Genomic DNA, 25,779 nt, shown 5'->3' on the forward strand with positions numbered 1-25,779 from the left:
AAAAAACAAAAAAAAAAAGAATTTCCAGGGATGATTCACAAAAAGAGGGTTGATACTGCTGAATTGTACAACGTAATTGAAATGTTAAATTCTCCATTCGTTTTTTTTTCACGACCGTCAACACTTTAATTCACGGTAACCCGAGTCCCAGGCCAAATGAAAAATCAACAATCTATCACATCGATGGACGAATATTATTATAATGCTGATTAGAATATCTTTGTTGTTGAATAAATAAAAATAAAAAATAACAGAAAAATCGGGAAGAAATTTATGTGACAACTTATTAAATAAAGCTTGGCTCTCATTCATTGTTCTATTTAGTGCATCGTCTCTTTTGCGTAGGTTTTCCCCTCTTTATAGCTTTCTTATAGCTTGAGATAAATGACTGTTTGAGAAAACGATGGTAGAACAGAAAAGAAAGAGAGAAACTCATGGGACCACCTGAGAAAATAATATTTCTGCAGTCCACACTTCAATTGTTATTTGATAACGAAACAAATAAGACACACCTCTAAAAATCTCTATATTTTGCAAAATGAAGCCGAAATGCAAACACATCAACGTCTTACTACACTGAAGTGCAACCACTTCACCATAATTACGTCTCGCCAAAGCTCATACGTCGTTGTCCTGCGGGAAAAAAGATCGAAAGTGGTCGTTAACGGACGTCGGTTTACGTATGTCTCCATGGGTTCCACCATTTATTACTTTGTACATCCGAAATGTTTTCAGTGTTTTCAAGCGATGTATCCGTTTTACACCCAGTTTCCAAGTTTTTTTTTTTTTTTTTTTTTGAAATACAAATCTTCTGCAACCAACTCAAAGCTTCTCAGTCGTCCAAGTAGTGCATGGGAATGGTAAAGATTTTAACTCGGAGACTTTGGAAGAATGTGTTATGGAGATTTTTGCGCAGGTGCCTCACCATTTTCCCAAGAGAAAACCTTTAGAAGCAAGTTCAAAACTGACCTCAGATTAATTTTGTCATCGATTTAAACAAATTAAAAGTGCTGCGGAACAAAAATTATTAGCGTTGAATGCCTTGTCATTTATCAGAATCACATCTACGATCAATACACATCTTTTCGATATGTGCCAGCGCGAGTAGCAAGTAAATAACTTACTTAAATGAAAAAAATACCAGTCTTAGAGAATCCTGAATATCAAGAGCGTCCAAGGAAAGTTTGTGATTGAGTCGACAAATCACCGAAATTTTTAAGAAGAGAAGGGATATGATAAGAAATAAGAGATAAGAAGTGAAATGCAGCGCAAGAAATGATGGAAAACTATTGAAGAATAAATGGCAAATAAAACAGATTATCTGGATAGACTAAAGGGACTGAATAAAGGGATCAAAACAAGCGGAACGGACAGATACCCTTTTTGATCGATCAGTGATTATATCCCTCAGCCTTTAGATTTCGAGGACCACGTAAACGAGTTTGATTGCTACCTGCTCGCACTGGGCGAGCTTCTACTAAATGCAATCAGGCGTTTGAGTATACGCTCTGGGCACATACGAGCAATATAGCATGCACGGTTATATGGCCGAAATAACCCAGATATTGCAAAAAGGTACTGCCGTCCACCACACTGCTAAAGCCCAGTTCAAATACGTGAAATACTTAGAGTATTAAGTATTAGGAGGTGGAGAGTGCAAAAAAAAAGTCACTCAGGAAAAAACGTTTATATTGTTCTGGCATCCGGAGTAACCTATCAAATGGATAATTTCGCGCTTTCTATAGCTAAGAACTGAACACACGGAATCGTAAGAAGACCAACCTTATGTTCATACTTTTGGCTTACGTTTACGTCCGACCATGACCATGACCATTTCAAAAAAAAAAGTATGGCGAATGATTTTTTTTTGTCTTATTTCTTTTCTATCGTTATCCCTATGAACAGTTCGAAAAATTCATGAAACTTTTTGCATTACCCGGTAAGGGAGCAAGGAATATTTCATAACAACTCTCCATTTCGATACACTGAAGTGTCGAATTTTCGACCTGAGGTACTCGAGTGACTTGGTGTCGAAAGGGTGGATGGGTGGATTCTGTGCCAGCTCGTGGTGTAAATCGGGAAGTTTGCAAGGAGCTATGTTCAAAGACGACACCCCTCGGCGAAGATGCTGGCAACTGCGTCAGGCGACAACACAAGCCCCTCGAGTAAGCAGTAAGCAAATAAGCCTTCAAAATGATCTATGCTTAGAATTTGAATGTAACCTGGTTAACCAAAAAAATTCTAGAACAGTTTGAAACGTTGAGGATGATAATCTCATCGTACGTCACATAACTTCATTTCAAAAAAGAATTGTTTTCATTTTATTAGGATATAAAATATCTTAGCCATAAAAGAACTAAAAAAGCGATCCTCTGACGTATAGAGTTAAGGTGCACGCTCAGGTATCCAGAAAACCTTGAACTGAACGCTATCCCGATTTTTTTTCTTAACTCAGGAAGGTACACTAACCACTAGTTCCCGAACGACTCACAATGTTTTCAAAATCACACATATACCAACTCAAAAACTCAGTAAACGTGAAAGTATTCAAGCATTCGGGAATTTCTTAGACAGACCGATGCCTTTGAATGTCACTTTACTTCACAAATATTTGCTATTCTATGCATTCCCAGTGCAGCTATTGTTCTGAAGGACATTCAAAAAAGTTAAGAAATTTCAAAAACTACAAAAGCCTACCAAATTCCAAGAAAATAATGAGTTTGAAAAAATTCTGCACATTCACTAGGGTGCGGAGATTCCATTCCTCTTCTCGAATTCAAAAGAAAGCCTAATTTAAGCGTTAATTCGATTAAATGAATAGCAAGGAACACAACACATGAGGCTTCTGGAATGGATGAAAACATGTGTTCTTGGTAGAAAACAGGAAAGGGAAAGGAAGCAAAACAGGGAACAGTAAATAAATTCATCGTTATGCTAGAGAGATTGGCGTCTGGAAAAAAAAGAACAAACTTTGAAAGGTTCAGAGGAAATGCTCAGGAGATCTTAAAATTGGCAACGTGCTGCTAAAAAAGCTGCTGCTGCTGCTGCTAAACATTTGGAACTTTCGTTAGCTTGGAGTTTTTTTACCCAAAATAGACGAGCATTAAGCTTCAAGCCAACAATGGCTTCCACGCATTCGACATAAGCCTACACAGCATAACTGGAAAGAATAAAAAATGTCCAGCATTCACCAGAGAGTCCTCAACATAGAAAGTCGTATAATCTACACACTATAAGACGATCAAGAATTGTACTTTTCTAAACCCAAACCACACATAAGAAAATAAAAGCATCATTTTTTAAAATGAGGAGAAACGGTTAAAAGGTCTCGAATCAAAATATAAATTCTCCTACGTACAATGAAAAAAAAAAAAAAACAAAAACAAGAAGATAGTCACGAATCCAAGAAAAATGTCTCCAGCGACACATTCTAAATTATTCATTTAGTTCCAGAAAAAGAACACTCAGTTTTCGTAAAAGTTCGAAGTCGTCAAAAGTCACACTAGGTATGTCATGCATAAATTCCTCTACACCTTCTTCAGGGAAAATCGAGTTGTGGTGAATAATAGCGCAAGCTATAGTCATTCAAGGAACTTACAACACGTTGAAATATATTATCCAAAAATTACCAAAAAAATGTAGGTATACATGATATAATAGAAAATACGTGAAAGATAAGAAGGAATTTATATTCTTTCTCATCATTTCACGTATTTTTTAATGAACATTCTTTTTTTTAATAAACAATGAAATTTTCAAACTGTGTACTTAAGAACAATTATTCTGATGCGATAAAATCAACGGGTATTTTTCGGACATCACCAGCTATGTAGATATACGGATTCTAGCTCTACTTATGAATCTTTTATGGACGAATAGGAAACAAATTTTCATGCAACAGCTTGTAGTTTTTGAATTGTCATTATTTAAATTCAGCAACAAAAAAAAAGTTGTTTTAAAAGATCTACAAGAAAATAGATTTCCTATCCTCACAAGTTTCGTTGGTGACTTTCGCTTTTTTTGTCACATTATTAGATTATTTTACTGCAGATCACAGGCGTCAATGAAATGAGGTTCATTAACGAAGAAAAAGTTCTGGCATTTTGAAACGGTGAAAAACTGACTAAAACTTTATGAGTTTCTCCTAAAAAAAAAAGAATTGCATGGAGAAGTTTCAGCGAAGCCTCACAATATCTCAGTCTGTCCTGTGCGCTCAAAAAGGATAGAAATAAAGTAAGGAATTCGGGGATATTCCGACTAACACACTAGCACACAAAGAAGCAAAGTAAGAAGGAAGGAAGGAAGGAATGAAGAAGAAAAAAGAAAAGTCTAGTGGCTCTTTTTAGCTACCGATCAATTTTGGTAGTTTTTTTGAAAACAGAACTCAAGATCACTTCTGCGGTAAAATTTCTGGCGCCCCTTATATTGCATCCATTCACTTTCTTACTACTCTGATCCTCTGAAAACTCCGATTTTTTGAGATCTGCCTCCTAATTATAGGAAACAACTCGGCAACTTGGAATCTTAGCTAGAGTTCATTGCGAAGTCTGATCATCCAGCTGGGTTTGAGGATTCCGGGTTCCATCACCCCACGAATCTGAAGTGGCACGGATTTCAGGTGGAGTATTCGTAGAGCGGATAGTAGATTATGGAGAGGGGAGTGATTCCGTCCATTTCTTCCTGATTGCCGTAACAAACGGCCCGGAAGATACGGCTTCGAGCGTTCCGGCGCGTTATTTTCTACAACGAGTTCGATTGGAGCGCGCCAGCCTTGTGCACGCGCGCATCTTTTGGGCCGTTTTTTAGGGCAACCAGGAAGAAATGGACGGAATCACTCCCCCCCCCCTCTCCATAATCTACTATGCCGTATACGAATACTCTACCTGAAATCCGCACTACCTCAGATTCGTGGTATGCTGCCTTTAAGAGCCTAACACGTTAAAGCGTCATCAAAAGAAATTCCAGATGTTACCTAAGCATTTAGAGTTAACAAGCAGGTACAATTTTGGAAACAACGTCGAAACCGAATTTCGGAAGGGGTTCACGGAGAATTTTCTAATTGCGTTTATAATCATACGTGGACAACTTACTCAAATTTATTTTCATGCAACCGCAGCTTCAACGTTACTGGAATTAAGGACCGGTGTTTATCTGATGTATATTTTACAAGTCACAGATCAATTTCGCGTGGGGCGTATGTAGGAGAACTACACCAACTACAACAACAACTATTTTCGTATAGTGAACAGCGCAACATTCAAATTGTTCAAAATATCAGTGTGTCATTGAAAGTAGGACGTAGACGTGCACTGGTTGCAATTAAACTTTTTCTATCCATTCTTTCGCTCTACTGCAACTCTTTTTTGAATCACGTTAAATTACATCAATCAATTCCAAGTAACAGAACTTCAGTCTCCAATTAGGACCTCGACTTGGAGATTGCAGTTCTTTTACTTACAGAAACAAGAATCCGCACGTATATTAAATTATTATTTTAACACTGTCAGTAGCTTTTGCGGAGCGGTGGAATAAAGAAAGAAAGACTCTCAAGAAGCACGAAACCTCTGTGTGTAACCATATTTTGCTTCAAGAAGTATTCACAAATTAGTCGTACGAAAAAGACAGGCAGTATATTGTGTAGGAAGTTAAAAGTTGGAAACTTAGAGCCTGGCTACAGTCTTCCAAAGGTGCATTGTTCGGGAATCCTCCGAAAACAAAGCTGTTCGCAGACTTTTTGCCAACCGTTTGCGTCAAGCCCTAAGAGCCTGCTTCGTAAATTTTTCAATCGCAAAATTCTGAAAACGCTGAGCACTTGAGGGATGTGAGGAAGCAGTTTGAATCATTTAAAGGGAAAATTGTCATCGTATACGCAGCGTTCCGGAACTTTCCAAATTTACAGCCGGACCCATTCACCAAATGTAAAGTACACATGGTACAGCAGTTACCCAAAATTACAATGCAAAACTAAACAATACATTTTTTACGAAGCCAAATTTGTTATTTGTTACGTGAACGTCCCATGTGGGATTCGAGAACGGCAAAAAAGTAATAATGAGCCGAATTCAAATATACGCAAACAAAAAAGTTATATCAAGCAAATATGTTGAAGTGAAAAAAGAGTCTTGTCGTTTTTTCGTTTTCTCTCAAGTCCTTTAGCTCATTCCGTGAAGTTCTGCAGGAATGATGTGGACCGTTTTTTGTGAACGCATAAGAACCGTTGAAAAATGGTGTAATTAGATTTCCAATTTACAAAAAAAAACGGTGTTTCTCATACTCTTCAGGAAAAGATTTCTCGGCAGGAGCCAGAAATGAATGAAAGAAAAAAAGCATTGGCACAACCTGTGATATAATGATGTATGGGTGTGATGGATTTTTCCAGAAAAATTCGAATACAACATTTTGAAAGGAAGCTCGAATCGTTCCATTTCTTTTTGGTTGTTCTAACGAATGCTTACTTCATGTACATAATTTTCTAAAACCGTCGGAAATGAATAAGGAAATTATCTGCCGCGTAACTCAAATATATCATAACGCATGATAAAATATCTTCACGTATTCTTCTAAGGTTCTTCTAAATGCCGTCCTGGGACAGGGGGAACGGAAATTACAGAATTTTTCCAATTTATTAGGAGCCGTTTTGTGAGGAATGATCGTAACGTTACTGAAGCCGGCGGAGTTTCCTTGATGTTTTGTTGTTGTTTTAGTTGTACCAACAATAAGAAACACTAGAAAGGGAATTTATTTATTATTTATTTTATGAATATAGGAATTTTGCAAGAAAATAAATCCTCAGTCAAGTTCAATGCTTCTTTCATCAGCCAATCTCAATCAAATAATACGGTAATAATATTGGTGATAATACTAATAAGAATATGAGAGTAATAATAATGATATATTAAAGCAACAAAAAAACACCAAAAAATTTTTGACCAGAAGAAAAATTAACTACGTTAATGTCAAATTATTGGTCATTGTTGGTGGCTTAACTTCTGTACTATTTCTTCTTTTCCCAAGTTAGTCTTGGATTGGAGCAGAGAATGCTCCAGGAAGATTTCGCGCACCTCATTACGCTGTCAATGTGGACGGGAACCGCGCCATATCGCCAATTTTACATCGGGGCAAAATGAGCTGTCAGACACTTCTTTCGTTCAAAGATTACAAGATCAGAGCACAAAAAATTCGAGTTTAAAGGGGATATCCAGGGAAATGTGAGGACAAACTCGTCCGAATACAACTCAACTGATACCACTGCAGCTCATGTACTGCTAACGTATCACGGGCTATCTCTCAACCATTCAAGCACGACGCAATTCTATTTCTTAGAAAGAACTACACTGATTTGCTATGGGAATGAAATTACGAAAAAAAGTGGCACCATATCGCAAAAACAGTGCTGTCACCGCCAGACACCTATTTCTCCGCATTTCCGGCAATTTTGAATGATTTGCGAATAAGTACAACGCTAAATCCCAAACGACACCACCTATACGAATAAGTGTACAAAAAGAGAAATTCCGATTGAAATTTCCCCGTGAAACGGGGAGCAATATAGAAATTTGAAGAAAAAAGAAAACGCCTGCAGAAATTCGTTAAAATTTCCCAAGAACATATGTACATATCTGTAAAACTTCTCAGTAAACGGTTATCTGTGGAACTAATCTCGGAAAAGTTGGAATTTAATTGCCTTGTAATATAAGTAGCAGAAATTTACACGTTCGAATCATTGATGAGCGAAAGAAAAGGTTGTGCAAATGCACACCTGCACTATTTTACGGTTTACAAACAGCAGCGGGAGAAAAAAAAAGATGAAGAATGAGTGAAAAAAATCGCAGAATTTCTAGTTATATAGTAATACTAATAATGTTATTATCAATCTATAAAACTCTAACTCTGATTTTTCCAGAGCCATAGAGCCTATGCGATCAGATGTTGCATAGGGTTCCAGAAAACAAAAAAAGACCACGTGGTCCAAACCGAAAATCTTTAAAATGTTCGGCAAACGAGACAATCGCGCGTCGAAAACTCAATTATAGTGGTTCGGGGAATGTTGGGATGGCGCTTAGTTCAAAATCAGTGACGTTTATGGTTTCCCTGCAAGAATTCCCTCCCTCCTCTTCCTACAATCCATTACATAACCTATTTACTAGAATAAAATTAAGCGTTTTACCTCGGCAATTGACAGGAAAGTGCTGCAAAAGCTGTGGAATAAAATTTTCCGGAAAACGTAATTACTTGAGGATTAGATCGCAAATAGTGCATGGTGCTGTGAGTGCGCAAAGAAACCACGCAAATTTAGTCTATCCCAATAGCTCAGATTGGAGAAGAAAATCAACTATTGGTCAAAAATACTGGGAATTAAGTTGCTTTCAATGGTATTTTCATATACATTCGATTTTTAAGTGAATTATGGTACGGAAAATAAGTTTCATGTGATCGCTACCGTACCCAGAACTGATTCCATATTCGAATGTTCCAGCTCACTTGGCTTTTTCAGAGCTTTTAAAAGCTCCCCAGCAAGACTCCTTAAAGGCATCACCCCACAAATCTGAGGTGGTGCAGATTTCAGGTAGAGTATTCGTATACGGGATGGGAGACTATGGAGAGGGAGGTGATTCCGTCCATTTCTTCCTAACTGCCGTAAAAAACGGCCCGGAAGATGCGGCGCCGCACAAGGCTGGCGCGCTCCAGTCGAACTCCTCGTAGAAAATAGCGCGCCAGAACGCCTGAAGCCGTATCTCCCGGGCCGTTTTTTACGGTAATTAGGAAGAAAAGGACGGAATCATCCCCCTCTCCATAGTCTCCCATCCCGTATACGAATACTCCACCTGAAATCTGCACCTCCTCAGATTCGTGGGGTGATGCCTTTAAGCTCTACTTAACCTCAACTGGGAGGGATCTTTAGGGTCTTCAACGGAAGGCGACTAAATCGAAAACCTACTCAAGTGAATAAACTGTACCACTAATCTTTTTGAAAAATTAAAACCCGTAAAATATTGTAGCCCATAATGCAGATATCTATGAATATGCTCTAAAAAGCATAACGCGAGCATCTCCTCCGGAACTACGCTTCACGAGCTGTGATGACGAATAATTGCAGAAGATTGGTTGCGGCGAATTTCTCCGAGTGATTGGTTTCTGATTGCTCTTTTGCAGTCGTGGTTGTGGATCGCTGAGGGACAATGGATGGTCGAGGAAAAGGATGAAAAATTGACTCTTGACGTCGACTACAAGATCCGCCCCTAATTATTCGTGGATAATAGATCAATTATCTATGAATATTCATGGGACGGGGGAATTAAGTGAAGATTAGACAGGATTTTTTGGGGAGTATAAACACAAAGGGCGGGGGTAGTGTAGCGGTTAGAGGTTCCGCTTCCTGCACGATCGATCGGAGGTTCGAATCCGCCCTAGTGCTCACCAAGCCTTTCATCCCTCCGGGGTCGATAAATTGGTACCAGGATTGTCTGGGAGGATAAAAGCACTGACTTGACACATCGGCTAGCCACCGCAATTCATTGTATAGGCCAGATACACGTTCGTAAACCTCAAACAATTCTGGATTGAAGTGAACTTGGGGGCGCATCCCAAGCGGATTGATTAATGCCAGGAACTTAATCCTTTATCCTTTTTAAACATAAAGTAATACGTAATGCATTCGGTATCAAAGAAAACATAGTTTTTCTTTGTTCAAATAATTTTCTATAATCCTAGCATTTTCCAGAGATAAAGGAGCGCATATTTTATCGGTACAGTAAGTGGACTCATTTCTCCTATTGGCATCACGAAGATGGGTTCAGATGGTACAAAGCGTTATAAAGCTAAGAGCTAAGTAGTCCTAGTGCTTACATTTAACCATTAGACCTAATTTGGCGCAACTTTTTTTTTAAGAATTCAGACATACACGAACTCATTATCTATTAAAATCTTCGATAAAAAGTGAATTCAGTGCGAATACTCGCACAAACTAACTTATTCTCGTGCTAGAGCCACAACGCTTCAACGAGGTTCTTCTTAGCAGTTATCAAAGTCATGTTTCTTAAGCGATTACTCGTGGACCTTAATTTTTTTGCGCAAGCAGTTAACCTGATGAAAATAAAGCTCAAATGAAATATTCTCAAGAAAATAAACGTATTCTACGAAGGCAAGCGACCAAAACTTTCACCTAAATGTGCCAAATTTCCGCTGCTTTTAACAATACGGTAATTATTACCATGCTTAAATTGACCATTACCACGGCGGAAAGGAAATGAGACCTATTATCTTGGCAATTTTCGACTAATGTTAGGTTACAGGGAAAGTTTTGACCGCTCTAACACCGTACAAAATTTCTCTTGCAAAGCTTACACTACGTTCTATCGTAGGGGCATACTATGTAGTTACGACATTGACTCAGTCTTAGCGAAGCCTAAACAAAAGCAAAAAAAAAAGCAAAAAGAAAAAACTAATTTCATCAAGACCTTAATTTGTAGCTGTTTGTTTGGGGGGGGGGAAAAAATACAGAAAGCTGTTAAGTAACGTGATACAAAATCTTGTTCATGCATTTTTCGGTACTAGCTTATTGAATTTGCAAGGTGAAGACCAATCAACGATCATTTGTAAAATTTGACTACATCGTCGTAACACAAGTTTCTTTTTCAAGTTAGTCAACAGCAATTGAAAAAAAAATTTCCAGTAAAAAACTACCATGAAAAATGAATTTTCTCTGCGAGAACGAGCAGTTTTCTTGACACTAACAGTTAGACCAGTGAACATTGTAAAATCACGTTTCGCAGTAATTTGGGGAAAAAATGGGGGTCGGAAAACCAAGGCATCTGATCCGTTCCATCTCCACTGTGAATATTCTCGAAATTTAATTCAGAGAAGAGAATCCTTTGAGGAAAAAAAGTTTCAGAAGATGAAGACGACTAGTACTGAGAGAAAAAATGCACTCTAAGCGACAGCACTGAAAAATTACATCGAGAAAATGAACATGAACAATAGAACGTGAAAGACTTATTAACTAGTAAAAAAACTCACATGCAAGGAAATTTTATAGCGTTCGACACGTACGAAAAACAGCATTATGGTGGTATTATAAATGGAAAACATTTGGCACCATTGCTATTCGCGCGCAAAAACGTGACAGACGTAAATGGCAGTTCATCAATTCAAAGAAACGTGTCGAACACATGACGGAAATGAAATTTTGGTGGATAGGAGAATGAAGAAAATGATATTTTGAATTTTGTCCAATCCGAAAGGTTTCTGATTTATGCATTTCATTTATTTTTGCAGGAATTGAGTATGAAATTAAAAAATAACCCTGTGAACACATATCTCTTGGATATAAATACGATGACAGTGGAATAGTACTCACTATTAGTAAATCAGTGCCATAGAAAATTATAAAAAGCTCTCTAAAGAAAAATTACGACGAAAGATAGGCGTGGCGCCGCCAGATTATCGCATAATCTTTTTTTTTCAATCGGATTTAGCATGAAGGGCATGCGAGTCAGAAGACATCTTAGAACGCAATCGTTTTGAAGTAAAAAATTAATTAAGTAAATAGTGAACTTCCTAAAATCCGAAGCCGCGGCACGAAAAAAAAAAAGAAAAAAGTTCAAATTAGCTAAGCAGTGCTATCCCACGACTACCTACATAGAATTCTTTACTACTTTTCCATTCCTTTCTACTACTTCATAAATACCTTAGTAACATATGCAAGCGCTTATAATTATAACAGAATACGAACTCTCCTCAAAGGATAAAGTATAAAACGCCTGGCAATAGCTAATCCGCTTGGGATGCGCTGAAGCGTCTAGTTCAATTCAGGAACGTTTGATGTTGAACGCGTGTCTAGCGTATGCAGTGATTTGTTCGGCTGATCGCTGTATCAAATCAGTATTAATCAGTATCAGTATTTTTATCCTCCCATAAAATTTGGTACCAATTTATCTACCCCGGAGGGATAAGAGGACTGATTGGCTATAGGACGGTTTCAAACTATCTCCCATACGTCACAGCGGGACCTCTAACCCACTACACTACACCAGTCTCTAAAGAAACTCTCTTTACGACAAAAAAAGCAGCACGACAAACCTTTTAAGATTTTGAACAAAAAAAAACTTGTGAGAACCTTAGCATGGAGCTCACGGGAGAACGACACCACATAGAAAACAGCGGTTAACAGTGGCTAAAAGAAGAAGGAAAGAAGCTAGGCGGTTTCTATGTTGGTCTAGTAAAATGACGACTGTTCAAACAATATTGGTGTAAGGTTAAATGCGCTATAGAGAGAATGACTCATATTTTGTTGTAGTCGCCTTGCCTCTAAAATATCTGATTACATACTCACACTATAATCTTTTATATTACGTCATGGAATCCGGAACGAAACCTTCATTGTATTCTTCGTCAGTGTCGTCGATGATTTCTTGCCGTTCATACTCTGTTTTCGATCACTACTTCCCTTCGTGACTGAAGTACTTATGAATGAGCGTTCTTTCCATAATTTTCTCAAAACAACAATTCTATTTCCAGCATTTACAGGATCCTTTATGGGATCGCAGGGTTTGTACATATGTTTAAAGCTTGTTTCATGACCGGTGAGACCGATGATGTTGCGTTAATCTCTTCGCTAATAAATAAGGCTACAGTTGGATACAGTTGGTGAGTATGAGTGTGCTCAATAAACAGTCAGGAAAAAAGCGCGACAAGCCCCTGTGTGATCCCGTCTTCCCAACGATGCAACTTATCACGGGTAGTAAAACTATGGTGATCTGCAACACGTCTACGAATGTGGGAGTGGGACAACTTCTGCTGGCAATTTGAGTAATAATAATTGGGTTGGTAACGTAGGACGACTGCGGAGCTGCCCGTATTCTATCGCGTAATAAGTTGCATCGTCGTGGAGACGGGATCACTCTGCCTGTTTCACATGTTTTTTCTTCCTGGTTACTAGAGAGAATTGGGCGTGATGACGCTCACACTTCCAAACTACATCCATACTCCTATCTATTCATGGAAAGCAGTGTCAATTCCGTGATATGTTGCCTTTAATAGCATTTTCATGTAAATATTGGATCAGTATTGGGGAACTAACATGAAAAATCAAAATCTATCTTCAAAAAGTACCGCTTTGAGACATTCTAAAACATAACACATGCTATTGAGAACGTTTCCCGAGGCTTGGAGGTCAAGTCCCATGCACGAAACATCCATATGTAATTCAGCTGACAGCATGATTTATCAGTCTCGAGAAGCATGTACATGGACTATTGGATAAAAAGCTTCAGAAAAATAGGGAATAAATTAAATCAATGAAGCAAGCACGCAAATAACTCAGCTCCATGTGGAAGGTGTCACCCAAGAACAACTCTTAATCTCCAGTGAACTCAGGGTACTCCAGTAAGAAAAAAAAAGCTCTTGAGCATTACTTAATGACGTTGTTTTGACATTCTCCAAAAAATCTGAGGAAAATAGGTGTCTGGGATATGTCAACAGCAATTTCCGCTTCTTAATTTTCATCAAAGTGAATGAAAAGAAGGAAAGTTGTTTCCCCATATCAAAAGAAAAAAACGCAAGTTCACACGAAAACACAAATGTGAACAGAGCGATGGGCGTTCAAGCATGTCGCACACATACATAAATTACTGAAACAGCAATTTCACAACAACTCAGTGTATTGGATTTAGGAAGGCATGCAACAATGAATAATTCTTTGCTTCCCAAAAATGTTCGAGGAGAAAAAAAACTTCTTTACAGATTACTATGGACAAGGTCACGCAGCAAGAAAGCAAGAATTTTAGTTTGTTGGGGTTTGAGGATATCGACGCATTTTTTTTTCACGAGAAAGATGCGATACTGCAAATATCTTCCTACTGCATCACTTTACTCAATCGCTGCGGTTTCTGTGAGCTCACAGTAGCCGGTCCTCAAACTCTAAGGAAATAAATCCTTCCCTTCTGACTCATCCCACTCTTATAATTTAAGTATAATTCGTTTAGTTCCTAACGCAGAAATCTTTCTCGAAACATACGAGTGGTAAGAGACAAAGTGGTTTATGAAAAATTGAGTAACAACATTAAATACAGATTGAAATGAAAAGATAAAAATGTTTTCTCTTGAAAAGTGCTTACATATTAAAAATTTAGAACCTATCTTCATTTGAGAGCCGCCAACCTATCCTCTACTTCATTTCACCGCTATATCTGCACGTTACACATGAAAAAAACAAAATCTGTAATCGTATCATCAAGCTACATACAACACCTACATAAAAATTCAGTGCATCTGCTTAGTAGACGAAAGAGGGCAGAACGACATCGTAGCCGCTACGCCCAGCATCCATTTTCGAAAATCCTTTTCGTAAAGTGCGGAATTTTGTCTTTCATCGGCAAAAAAAAACCATCAATTTTGGCGGTAGTCTGTGAACATCAAAAGTCCAAGTCACGTCGAAGTTATGAACCTTCATAGATCTCCTCTCCAAATACAAATTCATATGTAACTCCAAACTATGGATAAAAACCCTTAGAAAAAAAAGTACCAGAAGTTTCCAAAGCCGCCTATTTTAGCAAGGCAATTCAGTCTACTAGATGAAGTTAATCCTATTTATACCAACTAGCATGCAAGACAAACAAATAAACAACGAAGAAGAGTTCGCCTAAAAACAACAACAACATGTTCGTGCATAGCTTCGCCCAGATGCGCATCTGACATTGACATGTGGTGTTTTTTTCAGGCAAAACGATATTAGGATAACATAAGTGTGTAAATGTCAAAAGCATCATCCACATGGAGTAAACATTTTGCAGGAAAAATGCGAAAGAAGGGCATGAGACTCCGAAAAACGCAAACGTTTGAAAGTAAGAAAATAAATAATAAATAAAAATACAAATAAAATAATGTTTACCTTTACTTGGATAGCGGTATCAATCACTGAAAAGCTACATTTCTTCCGATGGCTCCATAAATTAACCATTCATGGATCCTAGCAGTAGTTTTCGGCAACATACGTAGTCTGCACAAATCTTCACAACGACTACCACATTCCCATAGGATCGATTCACACTTCATGCGGGCGACGTTCGACGCAAAACAATAAGATTAAGCGTTTTGCATGATGTGTAGAGCTTTTCTAGGGTTAGAACAACAACAGATTGAAGCAATAATGGCGAAGTGAGAGATTGTCGTCCCGCACTTTTTTAAAAGCATCGTTTCAGGGACTTCGATATCCAGAATTCAGAGATTTTAGTGGGAATCCAAGGTCACTACCAAAAAACGCTAAATCTGAAATCTAGAAATGGGACAGAAAAACTTTTTTCTGGACACTGCCATGTTCAAGATCCGAAAACCACAGATAGATGAAGCAATGAATTTGATCTCCTAAATTGTTGTCGTATTCATCACTAAGTCCACCTAGGATTAGGCTGACAAAATCCATTACTTCACTTTAACCTTCAAAACTCATCATGAGCAAATCGCTCATCCTTATCCAAAGTAAAGGTAATCAAAAATTCACTCGTATATGATCATCAAATAATTTAATTTAAAAATTTTCAAAACAAAACTACCTCTTCTGCGTCGATAACATGCATTTTCTGAGAAATTTCACGGTATAATTGAGAAGTTCATAAATAGATAATAAGTAAAAGGATGTACTAACTATAAAACAATTACTAATCATGCATAATCAGCGCGTACTGTAATCTAAAAACTCTAAAAATAAAAAGACATCTTCGGCGTCGGTAGAATGTGTTTGTGAGAAATTTCACAGCTCAGTTAAAAATTTCATTAATAAGTAATAAGTAAATGTATGTACTAACTATAAAACAGCTACCAGACATGCATAGTCAATAGATACTGTAATTGAAAAATTCTCAAAATAAAACTACCTCGATAACATGCATTTCTGAGAAATTTCACGATTCAATTGAGAAATCCGTAGACGAGTAATAAATTAATGGATGTAACAATGTAACTATAAAACAGCTACTAGTTATGCATTATCACAATGCATACTGTAGTTTGGAAAAAAAAAACTTTGAAAATAAAACGACATCTTCGACGCCAGTAGAATGTATAACATGTGAATCCATGCGATAACTATAAAATAAATCTTTTCTATTTACACAGATTTTATCTCTGCAAATAGACTTTATGTTTGCAAAAAAAGGCAATGATGTAACTACTCAAATGTTCAAACAAAATAATAAAATTCACCAGTATAATAATTGTAATTCTTTTAGTAGAAAATAAGAAGTAGAAAAAATAAAATTAATAAAATTAATAAATTAATAAAAGATCAAACTAAATCTTAAGATATAATTAAAAAGTAAAACTAGAAATCTTGCTGGAATTGACGGAGCACAATAGGCAGACAGTAATGTCTTTGCATAGGACCCATAGGCATCTTCTCCAAAAATTATGATATTTTGAGTACGGATGACAAAAACATTGAATACGGACGAAATACATACATTTAGAGTTCGAAAGAAGAAAAAAAAACTAAGAGCGGCAACATTTGATTTTTTTTCTTTTTTGTTCCTTCTTTAAAAATACAACCAACAAATGTTACAAAAAGAACAAAAACAATGGTCGTAATTGTTCAAGGCTAGCAGCGAACGAAATCGAATATTAAGAGATTTTTGCTGAATAGTATCGTATTCCTCAGAATGTTGTTCAGCTGCCAAACATCTACTATGTACCACCAAAGATCTGTTTGATTCTCAGCATACGTGTGAACATGCGAAATTTCTCATGTTACAATACAATTTGAATGTGCAGATACATTGTTTTTGTTCATTGAAAATTTTCGAAAAAAAAAACGATAATCGCTATGTAATGACTGTTCGGAATTTTGTCCACAACATGGAACATGCTACAAATTCCTAACTTACTAACTGGACGAGCTAATCAGTAGCAAATGTAGCTTTTGTTATTGTTTCGTCCAAAACAATAACAAAACCTACATTTGCTATTGGTCTTCGCAGGAAAATAGAATAAAAATAATAGTAGACAATAAATTGAACCAATTTTTATCTTTTTTTGAAAAAGGTAAAAAGAAATTGGAAGTCACAATTCCCACGATTCCGCGATAATTGAAAGTGGATGTACTTACGGGCTTTCTTTGCGGACTCATGCAGCCCAACATTGAGCCCGGTTATTCCATTATTGATACGCTTGAAGATCGAAGAAAAATTCATTAAGGTCTAAGAATCAAGTCTCAAGCTTCGAAGGAATTTTCCAAAATTTCCAAAAATTCTACACGTATACGAGGTTTTAGAAGAAGGTTTAGGATCCGATACATAACAACAAGTGAGTTCCTTGAGTTTCTCTACTCGAATCTCATCAACGAGCGCTCATTATGCCTACTGTGGCCGTTAATGAGCGTGTGATAATGGGCGGAGTTTTGGCACGAGCATAATCTAAAATTGGCTGACAACGTCATCCTATAGGATTTCTCTCCTGGGAGAATCGCACGTCAAGCATATAACGAGGTCATATCAAGCATATCAAGCAGCATTCTATGCGGCGGATTGAAGTTGTGAAGAAGTAATGACAGAAATTTCAGACAATTTCTAGTCAGTCTCAAAGGGCTGCTACGAGAGAGGAACAGTCCCCTGATAATTTAAGATACGGGAGAAAGTGTAAAGCACTGATCAATCCCTATGGAAATGTGATTATGCTTCAATTCAAACTCGTTTTCAGTGTTTTTATCTTCTCAGACAAGTCTGGTATCAGTTCATCGAGATGGAAGGTTAGGATGTCACTAGAGCGGTTTCGAACCATCGGTCCGTCGTGTAGTCACTTCCGACTCTCCTACCAATTGCGCTACCGCCTCGATTTTTTGAAGACGTTACCCCACGAATCTGGGGTGGTACGGGTTTCAGGTGGGTTATGCCTACGCGAGGTCGTAGATTGTGGGGACGAGGGTGATTCCGTCAATTTCTCCCTGTATCAATGGAAACGAACGACCCCGGAACGTTTTCTTACGACGCCCTCCATTGCAGCGTGCCACCCTTGCGTCCCATCGCCTGCGAATCGTCCGAATGGGTTTTCAACTAATCGCAGGCGAGACGGGACGCAAACGTTGCGCATTGCAACAGAAGCCGTCATAAGAAACAGTACTCCGGGGTCGTCCGTTTCCACTGACACAGGGAGAAATGGACGGAATCGCTCTCTTCCCCATAATCTACGACCCCGTATAAGCATAACCCACCTGAAACCCGTACCACCCCAGATTTGTGGGGTGATGTAAGTACAGGCACGGAGAGGAGAGATGGGTAGGTGATATTTCTCCAGCGGAGATATAAATACGTAGATTGTAAAATTTATCATCGGTAATCTTCGAAAAAAAACCTTTAACCCTTCATTTCAACTTTTGAAAATTCTAGGCATGAAGAAAAAGAGAATAAAGAGAGAATCGGATTCATTGCGTAGGACTGTGCCACTGCGAATTCTTACAGAAACAATTCAAAAATTTCCGTTATACACCTCTGCGTGTCTCTGTCGAAGTCCGTAGTTGAACGATTCTATACAACATTCTAGTGAGATATTCTCAGACTGGCGCGGGTGTGGTGTAGCGGTTAGAGGTTCCGCTTCCTGCATGATCGATTGGAGGATCAAATCCGCTCTACTGCTCACCAAGCCTTTCATCCCTACGGGGTCGATAAATTGGTACCAGACTTGTCTGGGAGGATAAAAGCACTGATTTGACACATCGGCTAGCCACCGCAAGTCATTGTATAGGCCAGTTACACGTTCGTAAACCTCAAACGATCCCTGAATTGAAGTGAACGTGAGGGCGCATCCCAAGCGGATTGATTAACGCCAGAAACTTTATCCCTTATCCTTTATTCTCAGACAGCCATTACTTCCGCCAACGAACTTCTCACATTAAGCGGCTCTCCTAGAAATCCTTAGTAAATAGAATGTTCATATATCTTTCAAATTAAACCCCTAAAAACACCTTCGAAAATAATCTGAAGTATTCTCCAGCTTAACAGGGAAGTTTCCAGATAAATCTACAAATAAGAAAAAGCATTTATCAATCAATATACCAATAGAAAAGTATGTGCATATCGTATTATATAAAGCCTTTTTTGACTCCGTATATGCGCAAAAGCTATTTCTAGCATTACAACAGCGTTTTCAACAGGTTTTACTACGTTTCGTTAATCAGAACATTGTGGACTCTAATACTTGCTTACTTTTATAAGCTCAACCTTCATTAGATTACAGCAAATCTCATTATCCCACTGAAAGGCTGAGTTTACTTAAAATGAACTATTGGTTAATGTATTTGAGTAGTTTGACCCATCCCAACGCTGCTAAAAACAATATCTATCGTACATTCTCAATTTTATCTCCAATCTTCGGATTAACAATTAGGGAAGTACCTAATTAAAATAGAGATCTAAAAGGAAGCTTTCCCTTTTTCATCTCTATTTTGTCCCTCTTTCCTGAAACTTCGATTGCACTGTGAGCTAAGCCCAACACATCACTCATTCTCTTCTACTTTTTCGCTAAAAATCGAAACTTCATTATGTTACATAGGTACTTTTTGCTGAAATGTTGCCGCCAAAGAATAGTAGATAACGAGAATGTAATTAATGTTCCGCAAATTCAGCACTAAAAAATGTCATTGTATCCCTTCTGTGTATAATTTACTTTATACAAAAATTTCAAGGAAACAATAGGACCTAGGTAAAGAACATGCATGTATTGCATAGGAAAAAAATTTGAAACTCGCGCACCTCACTAACAAAATACGGTTTGAATAGTGTTCGTTAGAACAAAAAAAACCGACAAACTTTTCGCTATTTTTTTTTCTTCGAAAGTACGTTACGAAACCAGTCATCTGTCCTAAAGTCAAGAAAAGACCGTGGGAAGGAATCATTAGCCACTAAAAATACAGTTCTCTCAAAGACAAGAAAATAAGAAAAAAAAACAGAAGTGCAATGGTATTTCAAGGGTGCTTGAAAAGAGCGAATCGCAACAAATGGCTGACAGAACAAAAGAAGAAGGATAGTAGAAAAAGTGGAGGAGATAACGAAGATTATAGGGGGAAAATTGCCGGCCATGAATTATCTATGTAGGAATGGAGATGGAAAGGCTGGAAATGTGAGAAAAACGTCTAAAACGTTTCAGGAGGAAACTGAGCACTTATTGAAATTGAATTCCCAATGAATTCCGAGAAATAGAATGTTCTGGGAAAGATATAAATGCTGTGGGAAAGAAACAACCATTTCAAATAATTCTTAAAAATACACTCCACCATTATTTTTCGCAGAAAGTTCATTTTAAAACAAAAAAGAACATAGGAATAAATTAGGAAAAAAAATAAATTAAAGAGACCAACTGAAGCTTCCAAAACTCGTAGCTATCGTTAGCTAACTTTTTTGGATAAAGTGTTTATCTTTAAAACGTTAAAGCATCCGCTTAATGTTTTACAGACGAAATAAGTTAAAACAATACACAATAATAAAAATCCTTAAATAACTAGTAAATGAATTTTTATTATTAATGAACCATATCAACAAAATTGAGGATTATGCGCTTATACTCAGGAACCACACTCCTAACTCAATTTATTTTCGATGACTCATTTCTTTCTTGGAGAGATCCTAAAAACCTCAATTTCGGGGTATGCTGCCTTTAAAGTAGCTTCAAAGAGTAAACATTAATAATAATAAGTGTCATGCCAAAGGATTGCAAATATACTTATTGCTGGACATAAACAGGTCAGAATAGTCAGTACATCGTCTTATCGTAATTATCGTCTTATGCTTTTTTTTTCAGATCGATAAAGAGTTCAAAGAGGCGAATCACTCCCGAAGAAGGTTAGTCTATACGACGTTAGAGTCAAAATGTTCCCTGAAGCAACTGAATAACAAATCAGTGACGCATCTAGTAAATCGAGTCACGAAGAAGAGCATCGACAGTGGTCGAAAATTTTGCTACTAGCTTTCGTCCTCCTCTTTTCAACCATGTTACTCTCAGTAGTTTGCCAAAGACAAATAACCACCGATCAAAAACAATGCGATCAAGCAAAAAGATACCTATTGATAGAAAAAAGATTTAGTCGCAATTTTCGACGACTCATTTCCCTGAAGGGCACAGTTCATGTTCGAATCCACTGAACACTGCATCAATAGCCGACTGAAGCGCTAGACGACATTCGAGATAAGGGTAATTTCTACTCTCATTGCCTAGAGGATTAAGACTTATATATAACACGACATCTACATTTCATATGCCACGAATCACTATGATATGCATTTGTCAGGCGGTAAACAAGCTCTGGTATTTCTATATGTAGTTTTTTTTCGCCCTGAACTTACAAATTCGGGAACTATGCTATCTAGAACTGAGAACCTGTAGACATTTCAAAGAAAACAGAATTGATGAGGTTTCAGAAAAAACCTCATTAATGGAGAAGTGTTGGGTCACTTGCCGTTGTACTTCGCATCGATTTTTTTAAAACTGATGTTTTAAAAATGAACTTCACTTGAAATTCTTATTTCTCATTAAATGACAATCTAGTGAGGGAATCAAAGCGATTTACTAAGAAACAGACCGATGTCTGATTAATAATTGAGAAATAAACTGACTCTTCGGAAAAATTCCGCATGTAAGTAAGTGTGTGGAAGTAAACTGTTAGGCAAATTACAATTAGTACATAGAAACAGAAAAAAATTAGTTGAACGGGAAAACTATGCCAAGCTTCTCACATTCTGTTGAAACTTCCCCAGCCAGCATTTATTTGCAGTCGTTGGGTGAAAATGCGAAATACTGCAGCGGAATTGTATTCTCCCTGCACGACTACAATACATGGCTAACTCGAAATCTGGCTTTTGTTTTCGCAAGAAAAAAAAACTGTTGTACGTTGCTGCACACGCCCCTTAAATCGAAAGGCCAAATCAATTGTGCTAGAAGAAAACATCGGACGATAAGAATCTAAGGAGAAAAGATATGAAGAATGCAGCTCCTAAGCCTTTTAATCCTCATTGTATTTGTTCCCATCGTCATCACGGTATTCAACAACTCTTAATATTTAAGATGTCTTTCTAAGCTCTATACGATACCGAGACAATTCCACCAAGCTGTTTTGAAAATAGGAAAGGTGTTTAAAGGAATGGCAGAAAACTACAGGTATTCATTATCGGAAACATATGATGATTCTAACTTTAAGTTCGACATTTTATTGCATTTGTGAGGTTTTAATAGCGATACTCAAGAATAAGGACAGTCTGCAACTGAACCTAAATGCCAGGCACCTGCAGGCCTTCATTAAAAGATACACTCTTCACCGCAATAAAATCTCTGATGAAGCTATACTCAAACGCCTTAAGTATCCCAAAAACAAGTGAGAGGAATTTTAAGTGCAATAACAAGCGCCAATGCAGTATTCGTCGTTGTGCAGTATGCAGTGCAAAACTTGAAAGAAAAAAACCAACGTTTGCCTGAGTGATTCCAAACTGATTGTCGTTTTTAACCCAACATCCGAAGGATAAGGAAAAAAAAAGAAGAAAACAATAACACATGGAGTAAAAGAGGAACCAGAACATAGAACTATAGCTTCTGCGCTGAACAATATTATTGTCGTGGCGAAAACAAGGTGAAACATTACCCTTATTCCGATCGGATTAGATTGACCAATTTTCTACGGCAATAGGTAATATTTTTACAGTTATTGTACTCAATAATTAATGTTGAGATTAAGTAAGGTGTAGATTAAGAAAGAAAAAAGAGGAGCTAGACCCTAGTGAGCTGTTATTCTTCCAGAACCATTTCAAATCAGTTTGCAGTGAGTAAAGATAATGACATGCCATGGATTCTAACACTGTCATAGAATCCACAATCCAGAAGATTTTAATACCGTCGAGAAGAAGATTTTAATACCGTGTTCGCCCGAATAGAACAAAAAGAAGACAACACAATGCGAAATACTGTTTCCTTGCAAAAAAAAAAGATTTTGACAAACTAACCTTAACAGATAGCTCCAGGACTTCTCCGCAACGAGTTTAGAAACCAAATCTTCATTTATGAGCGTCGAAGCGTACTCCGGTTCAATCATAAGGGCATCGAATAAAGTTGGAGTATAGCATACGATCATTTCATCCAGATGTTTAGGCAATACAGGACAACCAGCTTCCCGTAAAACTGTCACGATCTCGATTTCACTGGATACCAAAACTGTCATTAAAAGTTCTCCTTCCGACCACACCTTCAAGAAAAGCTAAATAGTGGCAACAATGTCACGGACTGTAAAGCGTGAAACTTATCCTTACAGTAGATAGAGGTTCATAGCAATGTATTAAAAAGCGAATCAGTTGACGTAAAACTTCAAAATCCTTCTTTTGGCTTAATATCAACAGCAGATCCGCAAAATACGACTGCAAGCTGCAATAAATATAATTCCTTCGATCTATAACCACTAGCAAGGAACAACTGAGGAGAAATAAAAAGGGAATTGGATTAATTTTGCAACAATTATAAGATCGTGAAAAGAAAGTAACTGAGAACATACCCGCGGTTATTGACAAGGTTTGATGTGATGGCACAAAGAATTCTGCGAGGTTCTTTTTTATCCTGATAGTATTGAACAAGTTCATTAGAAATTCGCAATAGACAAGCTGAAATTTCAGGATAAAGTTATTTTCAACCGGCCGAAGTAATCTAAGTAACAATATATTTTGATCATTTTTGCTAGAATATATTTTGAGGAGGTATTACAACCGAGACTCAGACAACTCAACGGGGCTCATACAACTCAACGACTCATTTTCCACACTTAGACCACTTAACGAAGATTTTATCACAGCTCTAGAAGTGCCTGACCATCTCCCGGTGTATTCAAAGATCAGTATCGATGACTTGCGGTTTGCATTTTTTTCAGTTTAACATTACCTCAAAAATGATGCCAAAATCGTGAAAATGAGAAGATAGATGCATTTAGTTCTTGTAAAGTTATAGCAAGAGAAACGGCAAAATCAAATGTCAGGAAAGAACACAGGAAAAATGTGACGAAATACGAATTCTGGAAACTCTCCCTATTCCTATTATATTTCTCAAGGAGCGAAAAAAAAGATACATCGATACAGTAGTAAAGGGTTCTTATTTCTTATCTGTTTCAATCGAAATAAGTATTGACAGGTAACTTACAGACTACAGGTTCCTTGTTTATTTCAAATAGAATGGAACTAATAGGTTGTTCCAGGGTAGCAGTAATATCAAAAGATGGAAGACACTGTAAAACACATTTCATGAAAGAAATACGAATTAGTTTCATGTGAATGTAGCATGAAATTAAGGAGTCCAGAAAAATTATTACATTCGATTTGGAACAAAACGTACAATTTAGTGCAGAAGATAACCTCTACGAGAACGAGACAAACTTACCGGATGATTACAATGCGAACACGACAGAAACAGTACGCCAGAGTTACGCACTGCACAACGAAGATGTGTCAGGTGTGCAGGAGATGTGCTACAGTTAGCCAGCCATCCTTGTCCAAAGCGATCCTAATGCATAACTCTTCGATAAAGGATTTGTTTCTCTAGAATAAGTGTGTCAAGAGCGTACTGTATTCGAGAAACAGTTGCAGAAAAGGCATATAGAGTGTTTTGAGAATAAATACTGATGTTGAGGACACAACAAGCGCACTGGTTCTACTTCAGCACTTTCGAATGACGAAACCACAGTATTCCAACATCTTGTCACTGCCACGCCATGAACAGTTTTGGCAGAACATCGTGTTCCTAAAAGTGAAAACCAAAAGTGAAGTCCTAAGAGCGTGCAAGAAGTAATCTTTTCCATAACCCATTGACGACAGTGCGCTTTCTTGCATATCAGGCGCCAGTCGCAAACTGTATTTGGAACATGGAAATAATAATAAGGATCGAGCGCATTATGTATGAAGAAAATCTGGAAAACTGAGGAGACCATGAAAAGAAGCCGTTAAAAAGTGGCGGCTCACCATTGATAAGCGCTGCCTCCAAAGGGTTATTACTCTTTGCCGACAAAAAGGAAACTATAAGCTAAATTATGTGAATCTAGAAATTCGAGCGAATTCCATGGTGGTTAGTGTTGTAGTGGATTAGCAAATGTATGATCCGTATAGTCCGCTTCAAGAATTTGATGCTGCAAGGTTCTCCTCTTACACAAAATTTCATGATTTTGCAATGAAGGATGCACTAAGCTCCTGACCCTAAAGTTGCATACAGCCATAAACCCGGTGCAGGTTGCGTGAGGAGTGAGGCTAATGAGATTACGGCTGCAAGTGGCACAAACTACAAAAATGAATGGAGCTAGCGAGGGTCCCACCTCGATTCTAACATCCAGTTTCGCTGCGCCGTTTTGAGCGCCTTATGCAAATGCGTAGGGCTCCAAGTTGTTTTAAACCTAATATATACTTCGTGCGTGCAACTTTGTTGTCCTGCACATTTTTGCTTCCACTGTCACATCGAACAACACAGCCTTGTCACAGTTATACTCGGGTAAAAACGACGAGAACCCCGGTGTGGTTGCGCGGACGACTACGGGGTACTGTGAAGGTACTAATTTCAATCAAGGAGGGGCTCTCTGTTGCTGCAATCGGACTGCAGTTATGAATAAGGTCCCACCTCGATCGCAGCCGTTAGCTCAAGCGCGCTACTTCCAGCGCATCCACCTACGCAACTGCACCAACGTTTAGTTCGTTTTAACCCGATTGTACTATGATTCAGCCTTCTGGAATAATCAAATATTTAACAAAGGGTTATGCTTGAATGTCCCTCATAGTGAAACTACTTATTCCA

The 25,779-nt window shown here is 37.8% G+C and overlaps 1 protein-coding gene across 2 annotated transcripts in view; it reads right to left on the reverse strand.

The window, feature by feature from the left end:
• Window positions 1–25,779, reverse strand: part of RB195_017228 (uncharacterized protein) — a gene marked incomplete at both ends in the record, with an annotated part of 45,510 nt that overhangs the window by 19,137 nt on the left and 594 nt on the right. The window contains 7 exons of one of the 2 annotated variants that reach the window (XM_064184133.1): window positions 21,977–22,025; window positions 22,968–23,206; window positions 23,271–23,382; window positions 23,510–23,615; window positions 24,145–24,229; window positions 24,382–24,504; window positions 24,566–24,741. In XM_064184133.1, the coding sequence (XP_064040015.1) occupies window positions 21,977–22,025; window positions 22,968–23,206; window positions 23,271–23,382; window positions 23,510–23,615; window positions 24,145–24,229; window positions 24,382–24,504; window positions 24,566–24,741 (890 nt within the window). Of the gene's footprint in view, window positions 1–21,976; window positions 22,026–22,967; window positions 23,207–23,270; window positions 23,383–23,509; window positions 23,616–24,144; window positions 24,230–24,381; window positions 24,505–24,565; window positions 24,742–25,779 lie in introns of those variants that run through there. The other variant, XM_064184134.1, reaches the window with a different exon arrangement.

The sequence above is a fragment of the Necator americanus genome, chromosome II (genome assembly GCF_031761385.1).
Source record: "Necator americanus strain Aroian chromosome II, whole genome shotgun sequence".
Classification (NCBI taxonomy): domain Eukaryota; kingdom Metazoa; phylum Nematoda; class Chromadorea; order Rhabditida; family Ancylostomatidae; genus Necator; species Necator americanus.